Here is a 20,126-nt window from a genome sequence, read left to right as displayed (position 1 = left end):
TTTAGGGTGACGTGACATCATTCAGGACATAAGTCGAGTCACCCAGCACCTACTTCTTTCCAAATTGAGGTTACAGCATTGGTGGCCCGTGGAAGACAGCAAGATGGAACCTGTATTGTCCCTTTTAAATGAGGCGTACAGCAGGTTCTGTGAAGCTGGAAAAGGCCTCCCTTATCAGGAAGGACCTTTGTCCTGTTCTCGCCTGTCAGTCTGTTAAACAGACTTTTTTGAGTAGCTTACAGTCAGTTTGGAAAGTGTTCCTTCAGAGCAGTTTTGAGATGTGCGTGACGGGTACAGAAGGTACGAATTACTAGACGCTACGGGACAGGTGTGGTAACTGGTGACTCCATTGCATTGAGCCAATGATGGATATTTACTGGGCAGCGTGATTTAAAAACAGGAAAGCATGTAGTCAGAAAGAAGGAAGGAAAACAGTGAGACAGCTTCAACTCGGTATTCATCCCAGTATCTGCCATAGATTTAGTCTTTCTCCGTTCCCAGGTGGAGCCAGTTCCGAGAGCTGGTGGACAGGAAAAAGGACGCCCTGCTGTCTGCCCTGAGCATCCAGAACTACCACCTCGAGTGCAATGAGACCAAGTCCTGGATCCGGGAAAAGACCAAGGTCATTGAGTCTACCCAAGACCTTGGCAATGACCTGGCAGGTGTCATGGCCCTGCAGCGCAAGCTGACCGGCATGGAACGAGACCTGGTGGCCATTGAGGCAAAACTGAGCGACCTGCAGAAAGAAGCCGAGAAGCTGGAGTCTGAGCACCCTGACCAGGCTCAAGCCATCCTGTCTCGGCTGGCCGAGATCAGCGATGTGTGGGAGGAGATGAAGACGACCCTGAAGAACCGAGAGGCCTCCCTGGGAGAGGCCAGCAAACTGCAGCAGTTCCTGAGGGACTTGGATGACTTCCAGTCTTGGCTCTCCAGGACCCAGACTGCCATCGCCTCAGAGGACATGCCCAACACCCTGACTGAGGCAGAGAAACTTCTCACACAGCATGAGAACATCAAAAATGAGATTGACAATTATGAGGAAGACTACCAGAAGATGCGGGACATGGGCGAGATGGTCACGCAGGGACAGACTGATGCGCAGTACATGTTTCTGCGGCAGCGGCTGCAGGCCTTAGACACGGGCTGGAACGAGCTTCATAAAATGTGGGAGAACAGACAGAACCTTCTCTCCCAATCCCACGCCTACCAGCAGTTCCTCCGGGACACGAAACAAGCCGAAGCTTTCCTCAATAACCAGGTAATGTTTGGTTTGGCCTTGGCTTCCAGCCTTTTGAAACAGGCCCTGAAGTTTGAGACTTTTGGCAAAGTGGCAGGTTTAAACCATGCCTGTGTGAAATATATGAAAACCCCTGCCCCCAGGACTCTTAATGTCATTGGAGTCCCTCATGACGTAATGACTTCAAATTGACGTTTTCTGAGGAAGCTCGTTTTGCCTTACAGTACAGTTCTGTTGCAGCTACTGCTGAGGGCTGAGGACCACTCGTATTTGTGGTCGCTCCTCCTAACACCCCACTTAAATTGGCAACATTCTGTGAGGTGCTAGCCGAATTTTAAAGAGTACAGTGGACAAGTTTGGGGGAGTTATTTTTCTAGAAAGATTAAGAACTTCACCCAAGCATACAAAACAAAGCAGAAAGTTTTTTTTTTTTAAAAAAAAAAAAAGCAGAAGTAATAAGAACAGGTAAAGATGGCTGGCAGCATCAGGCTGTTAATCTGTCTTAAAGGGAGAATATAGAAGAAGTGCTGCTGCCGCCTTTGTGAGCATGGGAGGACTCTCACAGCCAACCACTCTTTGTGGGAAACCAATTCATAGCATTTACCACCCGGGGAAAAGTTAATTTGCATGGAAATGCATAAGGGAAAAATTCTTTTGGCACGTCATTCTGGATTTTTCTTTTCCTCTTTTAAAACAAGGAGTATGTTTTGGCTCATACCGAAATGCCCACTACCCTGGAAGGAGCTGAAGCAGCTATTAAGAAGCAGGAGGACTTCATGACCACCATGGATGCCAACGAAGAGAAGATCAGCGCTGTGGTGGAGACGGGCCGGAGGCTGGTGAGCGATGGCAACATCAGCTCGGATCGCATCCAGGAGAAAGTGGACTCTATTGATGACAGGTACAGTTCTTAGATTTCTGAGTCGTTGACCCAAAGTCCTTGGTACTGTGGGTTTGAGTTTCCCAGTTAGCAGAATATAGGTATTTAACCAAGACTGCATCTGTCCACCCAGAAAGTGAGTGGGTGGTACGCGGCTACTTGACGGTGATTCTCTCAGAGGAGAGCCGGGGAGGCTGAGCTCCTGCTGAGCCAGGTACGTGCATGCCGTGTGCCGAGCAGCAATCCTCCACAAGCTGCACTCTGCGGAGTAGTCATGGTGGCTCACCTGAGGGACCTTCAGAGCCAGAATTTTCCTAGCCTAGGCCACATTCTCCTTCGTCCATGAGACACTTTTCACACATGTCAGTAAGACGGGGAAGCTTTCTTGTCCTGAGTACCTAAGAGAGCCATGGAGGAATGGTATCTGCCTCTCTTAGAAAATTGGTATAGGTGATGCTATCATAGTGCTTTTGTGTAGACATTTCCTCTTCATCTAGGGCATTCTCCAAGATGAGACAATGACATCATCTTCTGCTCCTCTTTTTTTAAAAAGATTGTCTCCCTAGTTTTTGAAGGGTGGTATACTCTGAATCTGTGTCCAGCCCTATGCTGGTTAAAGTGCGAGGCCTGAGTGGATCAAATTTGGGGTGCACTAGTGTGGCCAGTTCTGGGCTGGCCAACACAGATGTGTCATTAGCCTGTATTCTGACCGCCCCTTTCCTGAAGCATATAAGGAGTGTCAGGTCTTCTGAGACTGATCCCTGGGCTCCTCATCTTGTGCAGCTTCAAAGGAACTGCTCGCTGGCCCAGCCTCTTGCTGTCCACATCTAAAAAGATCTCCTGGGAAACCGGGTCTGGTCAGCTTTAAGCCACAAGCAAGCCAGGCAGTGCACTCCTTTCATCCCAGTGCTCGGGAGGCAGAAGGCGACGCATCTCTGAGGTTGAGGCCACCTGATCTACAGAGCAAGTTCAAGGCTCACAGAGAAACCATGTCTCAAAGAAAAAGAAAAAACATGAAGTTCAGAGGGGAGTTGCTCTGGTTCCCGGGTTTAGCAGTCCCAGTTTCCTTTTAACTGCTGGGTGTTTCTTGCAGGATGTTCTAAGCATGTGCCTGTAAAATACAGTAACTTTTACTATAATTTTGTATGTGTTACTTTTAAAAACATACAAAAATTCTATCAAAAGTGAATGTGAGAACCAGATTCCTTGCAGTTCCTAATCTTTCAGGGAAGAAAAGAGAAAGACTTCCTTCTTTCCTGGCATCAGATCTCATTTGTGAGTGGACTGTCTTGTTCACTGTCTTGTTCTTCCACAGGAGACGCACATGCTGGCTCCCCAAGGCAGGAGTGGCTCTTAGACATGTGCATTCAAACAGCCGTGCTGCTGGCCTGCGGCCTCCTGACTTACTGAATGTCCACAGTGCTTAGCTTAGCTGCAGGGCTGTTAGAAGCAGGTGGCTCTGAGGATGAGTGGCTGCTGGTTCAGGGTTTTCTTAAGATTTCTAAGTTTGTTTTTGTTTTTCAGGAAAGGCTTTTTCTGTGTAGCCTGACTGTCCTAGAGTTTGCTCTGTAGAGGAGGCTGGCCTCAAACTCGGAGACCCACCTACCTCTGCCTCCAAGGCGGGATTAAAGACACGTGTCACCATGCCCTGCTTGGATTTCTTAGGTTTATAAAAGAAAAAGACTTGGGCGGTGGTAGTACACATCTTTAAATCCCAGCACTTGGGAGGCAGATTTCTCTGAGTTTAAAGCCAGCCTGGTCTACAGTAAGTTACAGGTCAGGCAGCTCTATTCAGAGAAATCCTGTCTTGAAAAAAAAGGAGAAAAAAAAATCTTTAAAAATGAAATAGAGCATTCTTTACTACTGCCAAACAAAAGAAAGATGGGAGGAGCTAGCTTGCCATGTTGATCGTCCTCAGTCTGCTTTCTTAACAGCTGATAATGAACTGAATCCTAGTATCACTTCATTAGCCCTGAAGGACTTGGGTTAGAAACCAGAAGGAGAGGATTTTTATGGACAGATCTGGGAGTTCCGGGGCTGTAGGGACAGAAGCTGAATAAATGTCTAACCCTTCAGATCTTTTCCTGTAGAGAGGTCACTACCACAGAGCTTTCCTGTAGGATTTAAGCTACAGTATGCGAGTGCTGAGAAAATGTGGGCAGGGTCTCCCCGAAAGATCTGCCCACAAGGAAGATGGCACCAGTGTCCGGACATCCATCTAGATTGATACAAAAATCCCTCTGTTGTAGTCAAGGTCTCAAACGCCATGATCCACAGCAGCTTGAGAAGGAACGGGTTTATTTCTGGCTTACAGTTTGTAGTCCATTGTCCAGGGAAGTCAGGGCAGGAGCCTGGAAGCAGGAGCTGGAACCAAAGCCATGGAGGAGTGCCGCTTACTAGCTAACTTGGTCCTCATGGCTTCTCAGTCTGCTTTCTTATAGCATCCAGGACCAGCAGCCTGGGGGGTGGCACTGCCCACAGTGAGCTGGGCCTGCCCACATCAATCATCAGTCAGAAGTATGCACCACAGGCTTGCCTACAAGTCAGTCTGTTGAGACATTTTCTCAAAGCGTTATCTCTTTTCAAATGACTTAGCTAGCCTGTGTCAAGTTGACATAAAACAAGCCAGCACTCCTGACCCCTTACCAGTGTCACACACACACACACACACCTCTTAGTAAGCCATAACCTTTTTGTCTTGCTGTCTTCAAACTGCCATGCTAATATTAACGTGACAATATAACGTCAAAAACTCCACTTTGAATTAATAATTCAAAGACCTAAAGGCTCAAGGTTCAAGGTTAAAACATCTATAGTCTCTTTCAAAGTTTAAGCCTCTCTAAAATATCCTAAGTCTCCAAAATATCTATGGTATCCTTAAAATATCCAGTTTTCTTTTTAATTCCAAAGCCTCTAAATTCCACAGTCTTTGAACTGTCACTTCCTTAAAATCAAAAATAAATACTTTCTAATTTAAGAAAGAAGAACCAAGGTAAAGTCACACTGAAATCAAACTCCAACAGCTGTGAAGACTTTGGGGACCCACTCATGATTCATTGGGTTCCAGAGGGTCTCCCAGCTGTTGCTCAGGTTGGCACTACTCCACAGCTGCTGCTGCCCTTGCTGGTGGTCCCATTATTCCCATGGTGCTGGCATTTCCAGACTTCTTGGGTTTTCTTTGAACCTTCACCAATGAATGGCCTTTCCTGGGCTCTCTTCAGGTACTTTGACCCTGCCTAATGATGTCAGACCTCACCTTTTCTCCATGACCCCTTCAGTCCTGGGGTTTCTTCCACTGCTGCTGAGGCTGCAACTTCACCAAGGGTCTCTCGTGGCCCCAGGCTGAAGCTGCTCTCCGTGACCCCTTCAGTCCCACTACCAGCAGGAGTAGCAGTCTCCAGCAGTCTCGCCAGCTCTTAGCTAACAGCTCCTGCGTGTACCCTAAAAACACTTCCCTGGTTTGGATTCTTCCAGAAAAGTGAAGCTTTTATTTCTAAAGATTCTTCTTTTAGTGAAATATTTTAAATATTCTCCCGTTTTTATGTGTTTTATATGAGGGGGCACTCTGTGATGTCACACAGAACTAGCAGCAGCCAGTTCTCCTTTCACATCACATAGATGGCACACTGGGCAGCACGTCCTGTCCCCACTGAGCCATCTTCTCCAACTTCTACAGATTCCTTGTTTGTTTTGTTCTTTCAGGACAGGGTTTCTTTGTGTAGCCTTGGCTGTCCTGGAGCTAGCTCTGTAGACAAGGCTGGCCTTGCCTCTGCCTCCAGAGTGCTGGGACTAAAGGCATGTGCCACCACTGCCTGGCTTCTCCAGACTTTTAATCTAAAATACCACATAAATGGACCAAATAGAATCTTGACTTCCGTCTGAAACTCCACTATCCTGGTCTCCATCATCTGCACTGTTCTCGGCGTCAGGCTTCTTCCTTGGTCACTCGTGCCTGTGTCCAGGTGACATAAAAGCTAGCCTGTTCACCCTCTCACACGGGTTAGCGGTACCAAATTATTTTATGCCTTCATTCAAATTCACAGGAGGCGGAATTATACCTAGCATTATTATCTGCTGCACTTTTGAGTCTTGTTACTGGGGCATGTGGTGAGAGATGGAAATAAAGTAGACATCACTGCATAGTGCTTTCCTGATTGCAGGAACTGCATTGTATTTGAGAACGTTCTTCCTGGGCCCTTCCCTGTGACCTAATCCATGAGCCAAACTTGAGAGCATTCCTAAGCTTTCCTTTTCACGAGTGTCACGTGTCGTCTCCAGTAAAGCTTTTGGCCATGCAAAAGTCTTTGGTTTTTGGTTGGGTTTTGTGAGACACGGTGTTATTTAGCGCAGGCCGACCTCAGACTCACAGCAATCGTCTGGCTTCACTCATTGTTGTCAGTGCTGGCGTCACAGGCACCTACCACCGTACCAGGCTTCATGCTCAGCATTATCTGAGGCGGTTTATCTCCTCAGAGCATATCATATCGTATCATATCATATCATATCATATGATAAGGCCATGTGCACGCCCATGCCCATCCCCAGGCAGTGTCATTTGGATCTGCACCTTCTTCGTGATCTCATTACCAGTGAGATCATAAGCACAGAAACCTGCATGCATGAGACTAGATTCCTTAAGATATGCATTCACATTCTGTCTGTGACTTAGGGGAAGACTTGTTTACAGTGTCTGAGACTGTTGTCATTCCACTGTTTCAGAGGCACAGTCTGCTCCTGCCAGCGTGCATCTCTGCTCTTGTGATGTTTGCATGGGGTGCCGTGATGAAGGGGATGATTAAAGGCGAGACTACTGCATTTTGCCACTAACTGTAACTCCAACCATCTCCCACTCGAAGATTTGTTTATTAAACTCTCCTGTAAACAGCTGGAAGTTGGGGTTAGGGCCTTTCAGTAATGTTCTGACATTTCTTCCCGACAAGCATTCTTAGATATTTATTTCTTCAGCCCAGGTTCATTGAAGTCTTGCTTTTGTTTGTGGTTTCTGATAAAGAATAGCAGTGGCAAATTAGCATGCTCACATTTTTGCTTAAGTGTTAAGATCCCTTGTCCATGGAAAGCTACAAGAACTGTTTTAACTAAGAAAGGAGGAGCGGGTCCTCTTATGTCTGAGGCATTTGAATGACCGTATGAATTCCTTTTGTGACATTCTTACAGGGCTGTTCTTTTCGAGTCCCTAGGTGGGTGGTAGCTGCAGTGTCATGACTCACTGAGGGTGTGAGTGTGACATATCCATTGAGGGAACATATATATTGTATATTGTATATAATATTCTGTTTACATGTATGTACTGCAGGCCAGAAGAGGGCAACAGACCTCATTACATGTGGTTGCTGGTGGTTGCTGGAAATTGAACTCAGGACCTTAGGAAGAGCAGTCAATGCTCTTAACCGCTGAGCTATCTCTCCAGCCCCTTGAGGGAGCTTCTTTGACTGTCATTCAACACTTGCATGATTCCTGAGCTGGTCTTGCTCACTTCCACTGTTGGCTGGTAGGAATAGAGGGCATTCCTGTCCCCCAAACTCAAATAGCAAAGATTTGCTTTTCGAATCATAGTGGAGGCCCAGCTCTCCCTGTTACCCACAGACTCATTTAGCTGAGGGTGACCTTGAACTTCGGACTCTCCTGACCGCTGCACAGGAGTGCTGATATCAGAGGTGTGCAGCACCCGGCTGCTTTGTGTGATGCTAGCGAGTGTTTACAATGCTAGGTAGGTGAGCACCCCGCCAGCTGAGCTACATCTACAGCCTGTGTGCCTTGGTCCCTATAATACACTCAGCGTAGCCATGCTCTCTTGCAGGGGTGACCAGGAGTGTCAGAGAAGTGTCTGTGGCATGCTTGTTGATATTTGCCATGGGACAGCAGCCTTTGTTGCATTAGTAGGCCCTTTCCTGGCATTTACACTGCCGCTCCAGTTTCTGGAGACTTGTGCCAGTGGCACATGAAGTGTGTTTGCCAGCAAGTTAGGGTTCAAACTATGAGTGCCTGCTTCTCATATTGTTTACCATTTCATCAGCAACTTCTGAATCTTGCAGGGTTTTTATTGTTGTTTATGTTCTTTTGTTTTTTTGTCTTAAGGTTTTGTGTTTTTGCTTAAACCCACAGCTACCCCATCACAAGTAGAATTGAATAAGCATGTGCCCCATAGGTCTGAAATTTTTCCGTTTGCAGTGTTTGTTGTGATGACTTTTTCCAAGATAGGGAATTTACCAGAAAATATTTCTAAAGGTTAATCAAGCTGGGTGTGGTGGTACATGCCTTAAATTCCAACACAAGTGATGGAGGCAGGACTCTGAGTTCAGAGCTAGCCTGGTCTATATAAGTGAGTTCCAGGACGGCCAGAGGTACATGGTGAGACCCTATCTCCAAAAATTAAACAAATCTCAACCCTCCCCACAAAAAAAAAAAAATCAGAGCAGCAAAGATAATTACATGATGTTTTTAAAATTATTTCTTTTCTTCGTATGGGTGTTTTATCTGTAGATCTGCTCACTATGTGAGTGCCTGGTGCAGTGGATTCTGTGGAACTAGAGTTAGAGAGGTTTGTAAGCTGCCATATGGGTGCTGGGAATTGAACTCACAACCTCTGGGAAAGCAATCAGCGCTCTTAACCAATAGGCTACCTCTCTGGCACAACAATTACATGATCATGTGTATTTTTTAGCCTTGCACCTAATAGGTTTTACATACCCCAATAAAAGGTTTGTCCACTGACACAGTAAGCCAGATCAAACTGAACTGAAAAATTAGAACAGGTTTATTTGAGCAAAGCAACTCACAGGTGGATTCCCTAGTCCCAGAGATCAAGGCCAGAGAAGCCATGAGCCTGAACTAAAACAAGGAAATTGTATAGCATGTAGGCGAGGGGTGATGCCATGTCCTCCACAAGCTGGTTTGTGCCCAAGTGTGGTCAAAAGCTGAGTGCTTTAGGTGGTCTTTGATGGAGTTGAAGACAGATAGTTATAGTTTTCCTTAGTTATGATAAAAGATAAATTAGATATGAAACTTTAGGCTCACAAGAATATTGTGACTGTAATTCTTGCTTGATACTTGTTTTGTTATATGTAATTTTACTATGTTAAAGTTAAAACCTTCCTTTATATTTAGACAGAAAAATGGGAGATGATATGGGATTTCCCTCTGTATGCTGTGAGTGTTTTAATACCATTGGTTAATAAAGAAGCTACTTTGGCCTATGGCAGGGCAGAATAGAGCTAGGTGGGAAAACTAAACTGAATGCAGGGAGAAAGGAGGTAAAGTCAGGCAGACACCATGTAGCTACCAAAGGAGACAGATGCTGGATCCTTACTGATAAACCACGGCCTCGTGGTGATACATAGATTAAAAGAAATGGATTAATTTAAGAGCTAGCTAGGAATACACTAGGAATAGCCTAAGTCTGAGCAGTTGGGAAATGAATGAGAAGTCTGTTTACAGTACCCAGTTACGAGTTTCTAGAGAATAAATTTCAAATTCTTCTACATTGTCAGTAATAGGGTCTTGTGCACAGTGCACACGCAGATTTTCTTTTCTATAATTAGACTTAATTTAAGTGTGTGCAGTGATTGTCATTGGCCTCTTGTGAGGTTGTGACAGGTCTACCTACTGTGATTTACGTATTTGGAGGGTGCTAACATTTCTCCATCTTGCCTCTGTCAAATAGTTAAGAACTTTAATTAAACGCTTCTTGGTACAGAAGCCCAGGGAAGAAATCAGCTTGTAAATTCTACATTTAATTATTTTAATTTTTTTTTAATTCTTTTGACAGACACAGGAAGAATAGAGAGGCAGCCAGTGAACTTCTGATGAGATTAAAGGACAACCGAGATCTACAGAAATTCCTACAAGACTGTCAAGAGGTATGCTCCCCTCCAGTCATCCTCTGCTTTCTAACAGTAGCCAGCCAGCATTTGGAGAAAAGAAATTGATTGTGAAATTAATGAAGCTAGAAAGTTATCCACAGTTATGGGCTAAGGGTACAGCGCTCCCGTCAGCTCACTTAAAGGAACTGTATTATCAGTAATTTACATTGTCAATTCCTCTGCGTTTTAGGATATTATAGAGTAGTCCCATACTTAAATTAACTACATGTGGATATTTCATTTTAAGTTAAAATTCAGAGCATAGTTCTAGCAAACTAGCCCTATTTTAAACGTTTAATTGCTAGTACAACTGCCGGCTACCACATTGGACAACATAGATACTTTTCATCATTTAAAAAAACTCTGCCAAGCAGTGATATCCGAAAAATACCTTGGAAAGCATTTAATTGTGTTTTAATGCTTTGAAATAAGGTACAATTAAACACTGTGGAAGGGAAGAACTTTGTAAGCACTGAAACTGTCTCTATATATTAAGAACCAGAGATACAGGGCTAGAGAGATGCTTGGTGGTTAAGAGCACTGGCTCGCTCTTCCAAAGGATCCAGATTCAATTAGACTCAGAACTGCCTGAAATTCCAACTCCTGGGTATTTGACCGCTCCCTTTGGCTTCTGCATGCACACGCTACACTGTGTACATGTAGGCAAACACCCATAAACATATAATAAAAACAAATAAAATTCTGTTTTAAAAAGCAGAAAATTTAAAACTGCAATCCAGATTTTTTATTCCTTCAAGACCTTTAAAACAGTGTTACTTTAAAACAAGTTGTACTCTGGTTGTCAAAGATCAAGTTTTAACATGTGGCACTAATCGCATGACTTTCCCCTGATAAATGTATAAACAAACTTTTAAAACTAAAGTTGACCAGGAAAATAGAGTCTCTCTGCAAGTTAGCTGGGTAAACGTGTATAGAGAACTCCACATATGTGAATGCGTGAACACATCATATTTCTCTGTCTGCCAGAGACTATCAGTGAAACTCAGTCCTCTCTGGTTTATTAGAATTAATTCCCTTGGAGCCCAAAATGGGATAAGTAACATCCACAAGGGAATGGAGGGACCTGGGGGCCGGCGGTCAGGGGCAGTATTAGCTTGTGTGCTAATACACAGCTAACTCACCACAAGCACCTTGTTAAGAACATGTGGCCGTATATCCAAAGAAACTCAACAGGCGTGTTAGATCTTTTGTCACAATGGGTACCCAGGTCCAGTGAAGAGACTGGCAGACGGACCTTAGGAAGGGAAGTCCCTAAACTGTGTCCACTTTAAGCAACCCATGTTAGGTAGGAATGCAGGTGGACATAAATAACCGTCTAGACAGGACATGTGCAGGAGAATATCGGGAATGTGTGCCCCTTGGAACGGACATCACCTAAGACTGTGTTCTTTTGGCCAGAGTTGATGGGCTCTGTTAAGCCTGCTTTTTTGGTTTGGTTTTCATTCATTCATTCATTCATTCATTCATTCATTCGAGACGGTCACACACTGTAGTTTAAACTGGCCTGCTATCTACTGCGCTGGCCTCCCCCAGGTTCTGCCGTTACAGGTGTGAGCCGCTGCCCTAGTCCTAGTCTTGCTTCTGCTTTTAAAGGGTTAACCTGTCCTTGGCTGAACCAAGGTAAAGCTGAGGCTAAATCTGAGAAAAGAATGCAAGTAATGAGTGTCCTGGGGAAACCTGAGGGAAGCTTGTTTACTGCTGGCATTTCCAGCACTTCGGTTTTTAGCCACCTGGGCACAGGTTCCATACTGAAAACTCCTCCTCCCCAGTGGATCACAAGAAACGCTGAGTCATAGCGCACCTCCCCCAACGTTGCCCACACTTGCTGTAAATCAGCGACTGCGGCTGAAGTCCAGTGACCTTCAGGCGCCCGAGGGGTCCTGCGCAATTACACTGGGAATATTGGGCTATAGTCCTGTTGTTGCTTATATCTAGGAAATGATTTGTAGGTTTCTATGTGACCACTGGGCCAGGTCTCCCTGTTTCTTAGGTTCCTTGTTTTGCCATTGCTCGGTGATCATCCTTGAAGTTGGCACAGTCACAGTGACGTTAGAATGTTGGATATAGTCAACATGTAACAAAATTTAGGTCAGGTTTGGTGGTTCCAAGATTCTCTGAATAATACAAGTATATTGACGGTGGGGTGGGAGTGGGAGGAGCCACACACCGCACATTCTTGTACTGTAAACGTCCATCATTCTGCCTCATTTAAAATATACCCAGTTTTAAGCCAGTCTCTTGGGAATGGAGTTTGTATAGACTGGCTTTACATTTGACTGTCTTGTATGATAATAGTTATTTGCACCCAGAGATGTAATTCCACTCTATTACTGGCAATTTGTGTTCAGGGTCCAGAGAATCCAGGGGTTTGTTGCCTCCTCCATACCCAACACTCCTCTTTCCCCTCCCCCACACTCTCTTTCTCCTGGGTGCCCTGACTAAAAGAGGCAAGATTGTGAAAACTGCCTTTGTTTTCATAAACACAGGGTCAGCCATTTCACTAGTGAGAACAGGGACCAGCTTGCTCACCTCATATATGAATGTGAGGGACATCTTAAGTATGTATATGTATGTGAGGGACATCTTATGTATGTATATGTATGTGAGAGACATGTATATGAGGAATACAGTGTGATTTTAGTGGAGTGTCCTAAAAAGTAAATAATCTGAAAGCTGGGGTTGGCTGGCTTACTCTCTGACAGTGTACTTCCTATTTTCTGAAGCACAGGGTTGTTTGTTTTGTTTTCCCAGAAGGAAGTGCGGACATGTCTGGAATAGGACTGAGTTCAGTGCTGAGCCTTGTTCGGCGGTTAAAGCATTTTTATTCTGTCTGCACAGTGCTCTTGTTTGCAGAGAATGAGTATATTCTGACCTGACCTTTGTGAACGCCCACCAATAATGACTGTAGCTTTAGTTCAGAATGCTGACGAAGGACTGGCGCACTGGCCAGCTGCATAGACCCACAGCATTGTGCTATACTGCGTGATCTGTAGAACATGTATGAGCACATTGGTTTATCATGAATGGCCACAGTAGTTCACATTTCAACCACTTAGATAGTTGGGAAATAGCTAAATCTTTTAAAAGTAAAAAGTGTACTATTTTTATTGTTACTGATTGATCGATGATCTGTGGTTACAAAGGATTCATTTTGAACCTCGCCCGCCTCTGGTTTCCCTTCGTGATGAACAGCGTGAGAAAGGTGGAACCAGTATCTAGGTTTTCATCCATTCTCATAGCCAGCAGCTCTCTTGTGACCTGCTCTGTCCTCCTTGGCCTTTTATAAAGAACAGATCTACTGCTGTGGAAGGCTCCCCAGCAGCATCAGGGTATGAATGGAAAACTCTGGGAACACTGATACTCTAAGGGATTCTTTGATCTCACGTGCCATTTGTAGACCTTGAGAAACGGAACCATGGTGTTCAGGTGCAGACTCACAGTGAACAGTGACTGCTTTAAAAGTAAGTTGTTCACTGTTTCCCAAGTGAAACGAGATGCTTCCTTCAGACACTCGTGATTTCTTTGTGTATCTCTGGCCTGACCACTAGTGGGCAAGCAGGACTAAGCAGGGGCTGACTTGGGATAAAAGCCTGAAGGAGATATGGGTCAGGACCTGGTGTTTGACCAACTCCCATCCCAAGCCTCTTAGAAGTCACTTCCGTCTGTCAGCAGCTGACAAGCTTTGTGCTGCTCTCGAGAATTTACTTTCAAGTATATGTGGTTGATCTCTGAATCAAGTTCCATGAAATGTTAGTCCAAATGGAAAGTTCCTTAGAGAGTTAGAGGCTATAGAAAAAGAGGTAAGGGTTATTTAGAGTTGTCAGAGATGAAGAAGGGGTGTTGTGGTTGCCTTAGCTCCACGGTGAGCGAGTTGTTTGTGTTCTTTGACATTCCCACACATGGACCCATGGTGGGTAGGAACGATAGATAAACAAGCAAGTTTGTAGGTTGGGTTTTTTGTTTGATTTGGTTTCGTTTGGTTTTGGATTTTTGAGACAGGGTTTCTCTGTGTAGCTCTATAGTAGTAGTTTCTCTGGAACTTGCTCTATAGCCCAGGCTAGCTTCAAATTCATAGAGGTTTGCCCGCTGTGCTGGGATTAAAGGTGTGTGCCACTACCACCCAGCAGTGTGGGTTGCTTTAAAATGTGTGATTGTCAAACGAGTTAAATGACAGTCACAATTAACATGTTATAGCTGTCACAGGTGTCTGGGAGAGGAAAACGCTGTGTTTTCAGCTAATTCGAGCAGAGCTGCAAGCACAGCCTTGTGGGGAAAGCCGAACAAAAGTGCTGTCTAGTTTAAAAGCTGCTTCGGAGCTTTTGTGCTTTGGGCTTTAATGTTAACTCTACCATCTGGATCAAATTTGGGTACAAGATGGGTCAGAGATGCAAAGTAAAATATTTGGTTGTCTGTTAACATGGAAATATGTAGTCCCAAAAGTAATCCTTTCTAAGTAGAATAAGAGACTAACTCTGTGATGACAGTTTCTAACACCTTCTTGCTGTTCCTCCGTAGCTGTCCCTCTGGATCAATGAGAAGATGCTGACCGCCCAGGACATGTCTTACGATGAAGCCAGAAACCTGCACAGTAAATGGTTAAAGCATCAAGCATTTATGGCAGAACTTGCATCCAACAAAGAATGGCTTGACAAAATTGAGAAGGTGGGTTCAAGAGTTAGTAAGACCATAATAACCCCCACTCTCATTCTACATTGTGGCCTTGGTAAGGAGGAAGGCATAAACCTCAGGGGAACGGGAGAAGAGGAAGTGAATTCCTTTTATTTAGGGTACTTTCAGAGCCATATGTCATCATTTACAAAGGTTATAGAGCCAGTAGCAATGCCCTACTTCCACCTACGGTCTCTGACTTTAGTCCCCCAGCAGGGAGCGAAGCAGAGACCCAATATGGGACCTGGTTTATCTTAGTGATAGACCATGAGTCGTTCCTTCCTCACTGCCATTGGCCATACACCTGTGTTGCTTTGTGGCAACTTTATGCTTTATGAGAGACTATTGCATAATTTTTTAAATGCTGTGTGCGTGTGTGTGTCTGCTGTACACTAGGCACTGTGATAATACCTATATTTACATAGGAAGAGTCTATACAGTGTAATAAAAGCGTGTGTTTCTTAAGTCTCCTTTCCGTTCACTGTCGGACTCCTAAGAGTTAATAATGTGTTCTGTGTGGTCTTTGGAACGTGAAGTTGTAGGTTACTAACACTAAATGTCCTGTTGCCTCGGTTGAAACTGTTAAGAGCATGCGACACTGATTGTTGACATTCCAGAAGCATAGAGTATGCACTGAAGACCACTGTTGGTTTTACCCAGCAGTAACTTCATGGGTAAACATGGGAAGTAGGGGGAAGAAATGTCTCAAGGATTGGTTTTTGTGTCTTCACGGTGACATTTATTCTCTTGCAAAAAAAAAATTTTTTTTAACCTCATTGGTTTGTGTTCTCTAGGAAGGAATGCAGCTCATTTCAGAGAAGCCAGAAACAGAAGCTGTGGTGAGGGAGAAACTCACTGGTTTACATAAAATGTGGGAAGTCCTTGAGTCCACCACCCAGACCAAGGCCCAGCGGCTCTTCGATGCAAATAAGGCTGAGCTGTTCACACAGAGCTGTGCAGATCTAGACAAATGGCTCCATGGCCTGGAGAGCCAGATTCAGTCTGACGACTATGGCAAAGATCTTACCAGCGTCAATATTCTGCTGAAAAAGCAACAGGCAAGTGAACAAGACAGCTGTCTCCCTGGGCTCTGCCTGGTTCATGGCTTTCATCTTCATCCTTATTTATCAAGATTCCCTGCCATCCCTCTTCCATGAGAAGGCCTTAGCCTCCCAGAGAACTGCTTGCCCTGACTGTGGCGGCCTTTCCAGAGTCATCTGGAAAGACTAATTAGTAAAGTTTTGAGTGTCGATGCATGGGAATATTTCTTTGTAGATTTTACTGATGAGTGCTGTCATCATTCAGTGGTTGAGTAACATCTCTATGAGAATAACCGTATTTGTCCTTCTGTATAATGTCTTAAATAGATGGTGGCTGAACAGAAGGAACTGTCTGCTATCTACTCTGAATTGTTCACTGTCTATTTGGTAGATGGTAAAGGAAATGAAAGGTATATATATATATATATATATATTGTGGTAGGTGATTCTTAAGACAGATGACTTTACCCTGAATTAATGAGAAAACAGTTGTGTTTTTTAGAAGTATATTATCAGGGACTGGAGAGCTCAGCTATGAAGAGCACCAGTTGCTCTTCCAGAGGACCTGGGTTCACAGGTGGCTCACAGCCAGGGTGCTGAGCCTGGTTCCTTCATCCAAAGGGGGCATTCACCCTTTTGCTCCATGGTTTGTTCTTGGGGATACTGTGCACTGATGGAGTTAGACGGGTAGTGTTTGGTTGTGACTGCCGCCTCTTCCCAGGACAGTCACAGCCTCCAGCGCCAGTTCCCTGGCATGTGACGTCCTGTGGTCTCCTCAGCGAGTCCTCCTGTGTCACTCCTGCTCAGTTCATCAGTGCACGGCTGTTGTGATCCCTCGTTACCTAGCGTGATTCTAGGCAGAGCTCTGGGTTGAAGAAATGAAGTTAACATTTTCTAGCCAAAAAGAGTGAGAGCCTCAAGAATGTTCTCCCTTTTAATAGAGAAGCGAACTTCTGTGTAGGCATCAGTAGCACTTTCTCCCTGCCTTTCTTTTCCCTGAGTTCCGGATTAAATTTTAATGTCCCACCAAGCTTTAAGTCCCAGAGAGGGATGCTTTAGAGATTAGCTGGTGCTCTCTTCTTTGCCCTCTCTGCTGTGTTAAGTTTGTATTCTTCCATTCAGCCTTAGGCTTTAGTCAGTGCCCAGAACAAAGCCCCAGACGGAGTGTGTGTTGGCTCTGGCTCTGATGCAGTCTTGCTCCCTTAGATGCTGGAGAATCAGATGGAAGTGCGGAAGAAGGAGATCGAGGAGCTCCAGAGCCAAGCGCAGGCACTGAGTCAGGAGGGGAAGAGCACCGATGAGGTGGACAGCAAGCGCCTCACCGTGCAGACCAAGTTCATGGAGCTCCTGGAGCCCTTGAATGAGAGGAAGCACAATCTGTTAGCCTCCAAAGAGATCCACCAATTCAACAGGGATGTGGAGGACGAAATCGTGAGTAGGCCTCGGTTGGCCCAAAGCTCATCCTTTGCTTCTCTGATACTACCTAGGCCCACATCAGTGAACTGCACCCTCATAGCCCATCCTGCAGGTTCTGTTGATCTGCCCCACCCCCACATGCAAATGCAGCACTCTTCTTTCTGGCGTTCTAAAGATATTCCAGAATCTCAGTGCCACTAGAATAGGACTTAAACTAACCACAGGGTTCACAGTGTGCCCAGCACCAAGAACTCTGAAGACTAACCCCTACCTCATGTCCAAGAGGAAGCAGCTGTATGCCCTGGCAGCCCTTTGAAGGCAGACTGGGTCCTTCCTCTCTGCTTTTCCCTCCCTCCTTGTGCTCTGGCTTGGGCAGTCTGTGTTTCCATGTGGTCGTGACGACTGCTTACTTCTAATTCTTTCCAGCTGTGGGTTGGTGAGAGGATGCCTTTGGCAACGTCCACAGATCATGGCCATAACCTTCAAACTGTGCAGCTGTTAATAAAGAAAAATCAGGTAAGCGTTTCTACCTGGGCCGGCTGTGTCTGGTAAAGAATGACCGAATCATACGGCAGAGGCAATGAAAGGGCTTTGATGGTTTTTGGATTCTAATAAGTATATCAGGCCGTGGCCATTTAGCAAAACTGTTTCTGCCTCTTCCGCACAGACCCTCCAGAAAGAAATCCAAGGACACCAGCCTCGTATTGATGACATCTTTGAGAGGAGCCAAAACATCATCACAGATAGCAGCAGCCTCAATGCTGAGGCTATCAGGCAGAGACTCGCCGACCTGAAGCAACTGTGGGGGCTCCTCATTGAGGAGACAGAGAAACGCCATAGACGGCTGGAGGAGGCACACAAAGCCCAGCAGTACTACTTTGATGCAGCTGAAGCAGAGGCTTGGATGAGTGAACAGGAACTGTACATGATGTCTGAGGAAAAGGCCAAGGTGAGAGAAGCCTCCCAGCTCTGCTTGGGGAGAGGGCTCTGCTCATGCCCATTAGCTGCATGATGACTTTGTGGCACATCTCACCTGCTGCCTCTAGAGGCTAAGAAGTGAAGAGAGGCCTCGAAAATCTGACTGTCGTTCCCTTAAGGTCTGGTACAAAAGTATGTGAAACGTGAAGTTCTAGAACTTAATACATAGCAAGATAGGCTTCAAACTCATGCCGTGGACTGATTATAAATAGATTCTGCTATGTCTGGCTATCTTCTTTTTTAATCTTTTTGTTTGAAACAAGGCTTCACTGTATAGCTATGACTGAGCTGGCCTTGAACTCACAGAGCTGCACCTGCCTCTGCCTCCCAAGTGTAGGAATTGCAGGCATGTTCCACCATGCCTGGCCCATTTACTTTTATAATAGCACATCTTCTCAATTTGTAGCATCACCCAGGCTACATGACGTACAATAGTTTTGAGACCATTTTAAAGCACTTTAAGACTGTAGAATACTGTCATGGACACACTTGACAGGTGTGGGGGGGTTAGCTAGCTAAGATACATTAGACTTAATTAATCTCCCCTTTACCTTAGAGGAGTTTTGGGGTCACACTACATGCTCCCCTTTGCAAAAGCCTCCTTTAGTCCCCAGTAATGATTTCAAAATGTGTCAGTGTTCATGGCCTTATCATACTGGTTTTTCCTTTCTGGTGATACTTCCTCTTGCCCCACCCCACCGTGCAGCTAACTTATCACCCCAGGCAGAGTGTCTGGCTGTGGTTTTGACAGTCTGTTTCTTTGCAGGATGAGCAGAGTGCTGTCTCCATGTTGAAAAAGCATCAGATTTTGGAACAAGCTGTTGAGGACTATGCAGAGACAGTACACCAGCTCTCCAAGACTAGCCGGGGCCTGGTGGCTGACAGCCATCCCGAAAGGTGAGTGATACCTCGAGAGTGAGGCCAGGCATGCTGCTGATTCTTCAGTGAAGGTGTCTTACTAACTCGCCATTCATCATACAGTAGTGGTAGAGTGGGTCATTGACTCGAGTTTAGGTCGCATAAGAAAGGTACATTGTTACACTGACAAGTTGCTCTCGTGGATTAAATATCTCATGTTGGCCAAGACCCAGTTGAAACATTAAAGTCATAAGTTGTAAGTATATGTTGACCTACAGATAGAGGTGATGAAGCACATACTTTGGTTGAAAAAGTTAGCCAGTTTAGGCCAGGTGTGGTGCTGCATGCCTGTAATGCCAGAATTCAGGAAGCAGAGGCAGTTAGATCTCTGAGTTCAAAGCCAGCCTGGTTTACATAGCCAGTTATATGCTAGGCAGGATTACATAATGAGACCTTGTCTTAAAAAAGAAAAATGTCAGTTTGAGAAAGCAGTAATTTAAGAGTGCTTAGAGACAAGAATACCTAGACCTGTGACATGAAATGGCTCTCAGGAAAAACAAGCGGTAGCCAACTGGTAGCACTTCCTAACTTCTGCACAGTGGTGCCCAGGAAACCAGAGGGAACAAGTGAGGGTGTGCGTTCTTCCATTCACTAGGCTGCTGTGCCCATTTGAAGAGAAGCAGTCCTGTCAGGCCTTCTCAAGAACCTCCTTTTAGGACTAAGAAAGAAAAGGAACTGGCTTGGTGTGTTTGTTTATCCACCACCAGGCAGGTTGGGAAAGGTACGTGAGGTCCGTCAGTGTTCGTATCTCATTCCCGAGAAAGAGCAGGCAGCAGCGAGTCCTCCCTCCTGATCTTCTATTCTGAGATGTAATTCTGGTGAGAAATTCAAGGGAGTGGGACCTGTTCTCCTGTTATACTTGTGACTGAGGAAGCAGGAGCAGCCAGAGCCAGCTCTGCCAGCAGGGAGGAGCACACAGCCCAGAGAAGAACCTGGTGGATAGCAATGGATGATAGTTCCAGCATTTGCATTAATTTTTAGTAGTTAAAACTGAGACCGCAGAGCCAGCAATGCAGTCATTGTACACGGTGGCCTTCGGCCTCCATTACTGCCCACACATCAGTCCCTACCCACTCAACAGCATTTGA

At 45.2% G+C, this 20,126-nt stretch overlaps 1 protein-coding gene across 1 annotated transcript in view; it reads left to right on the top strand.

The window, feature by feature from the left end:
• The window catches only part of Sptbn1 (spectrin beta, non-erythrocytic 1), a 127,377-nt gene that overhangs the window by 87,559 nt on the left and 19,692 nt on the right, over positions 1-20,126 (top strand). The window contains 9 exon segments of the mRNA XM_038319572.2: positions 502-1,258; positions 1,936-2,138; positions 9,904-9,994; positions 14,534-14,680; positions 15,481-15,744; positions 16,933-17,157; positions 17,569-17,658; positions 17,810-18,091; positions 18,887-19,017. Of these exon segments, the coding sequence (XP_038175500.1) occupies positions 502-1,258; positions 1,936-2,138; positions 9,904-9,994; positions 14,534-14,680; positions 15,481-15,744; positions 16,933-17,157; positions 17,569-17,658; positions 17,810-18,091; positions 18,887-19,017 (2,190 nt within the window).

The sequence above is a fragment of the Arvicola amphibius genome, chromosome 1, assembly GCF_903992535.2.
Source record: "Arvicola amphibius chromosome 1, mArvAmp1.2, whole genome shotgun sequence".
In the NCBI taxonomy this organism is placed as follows: domain Eukaryota; kingdom Metazoa; phylum Chordata; class Mammalia; order Rodentia; family Cricetidae; genus Arvicola; species Arvicola amphibius.
This window is presented reverse-complemented; position numbering and strand designations above follow the sequence as displayed.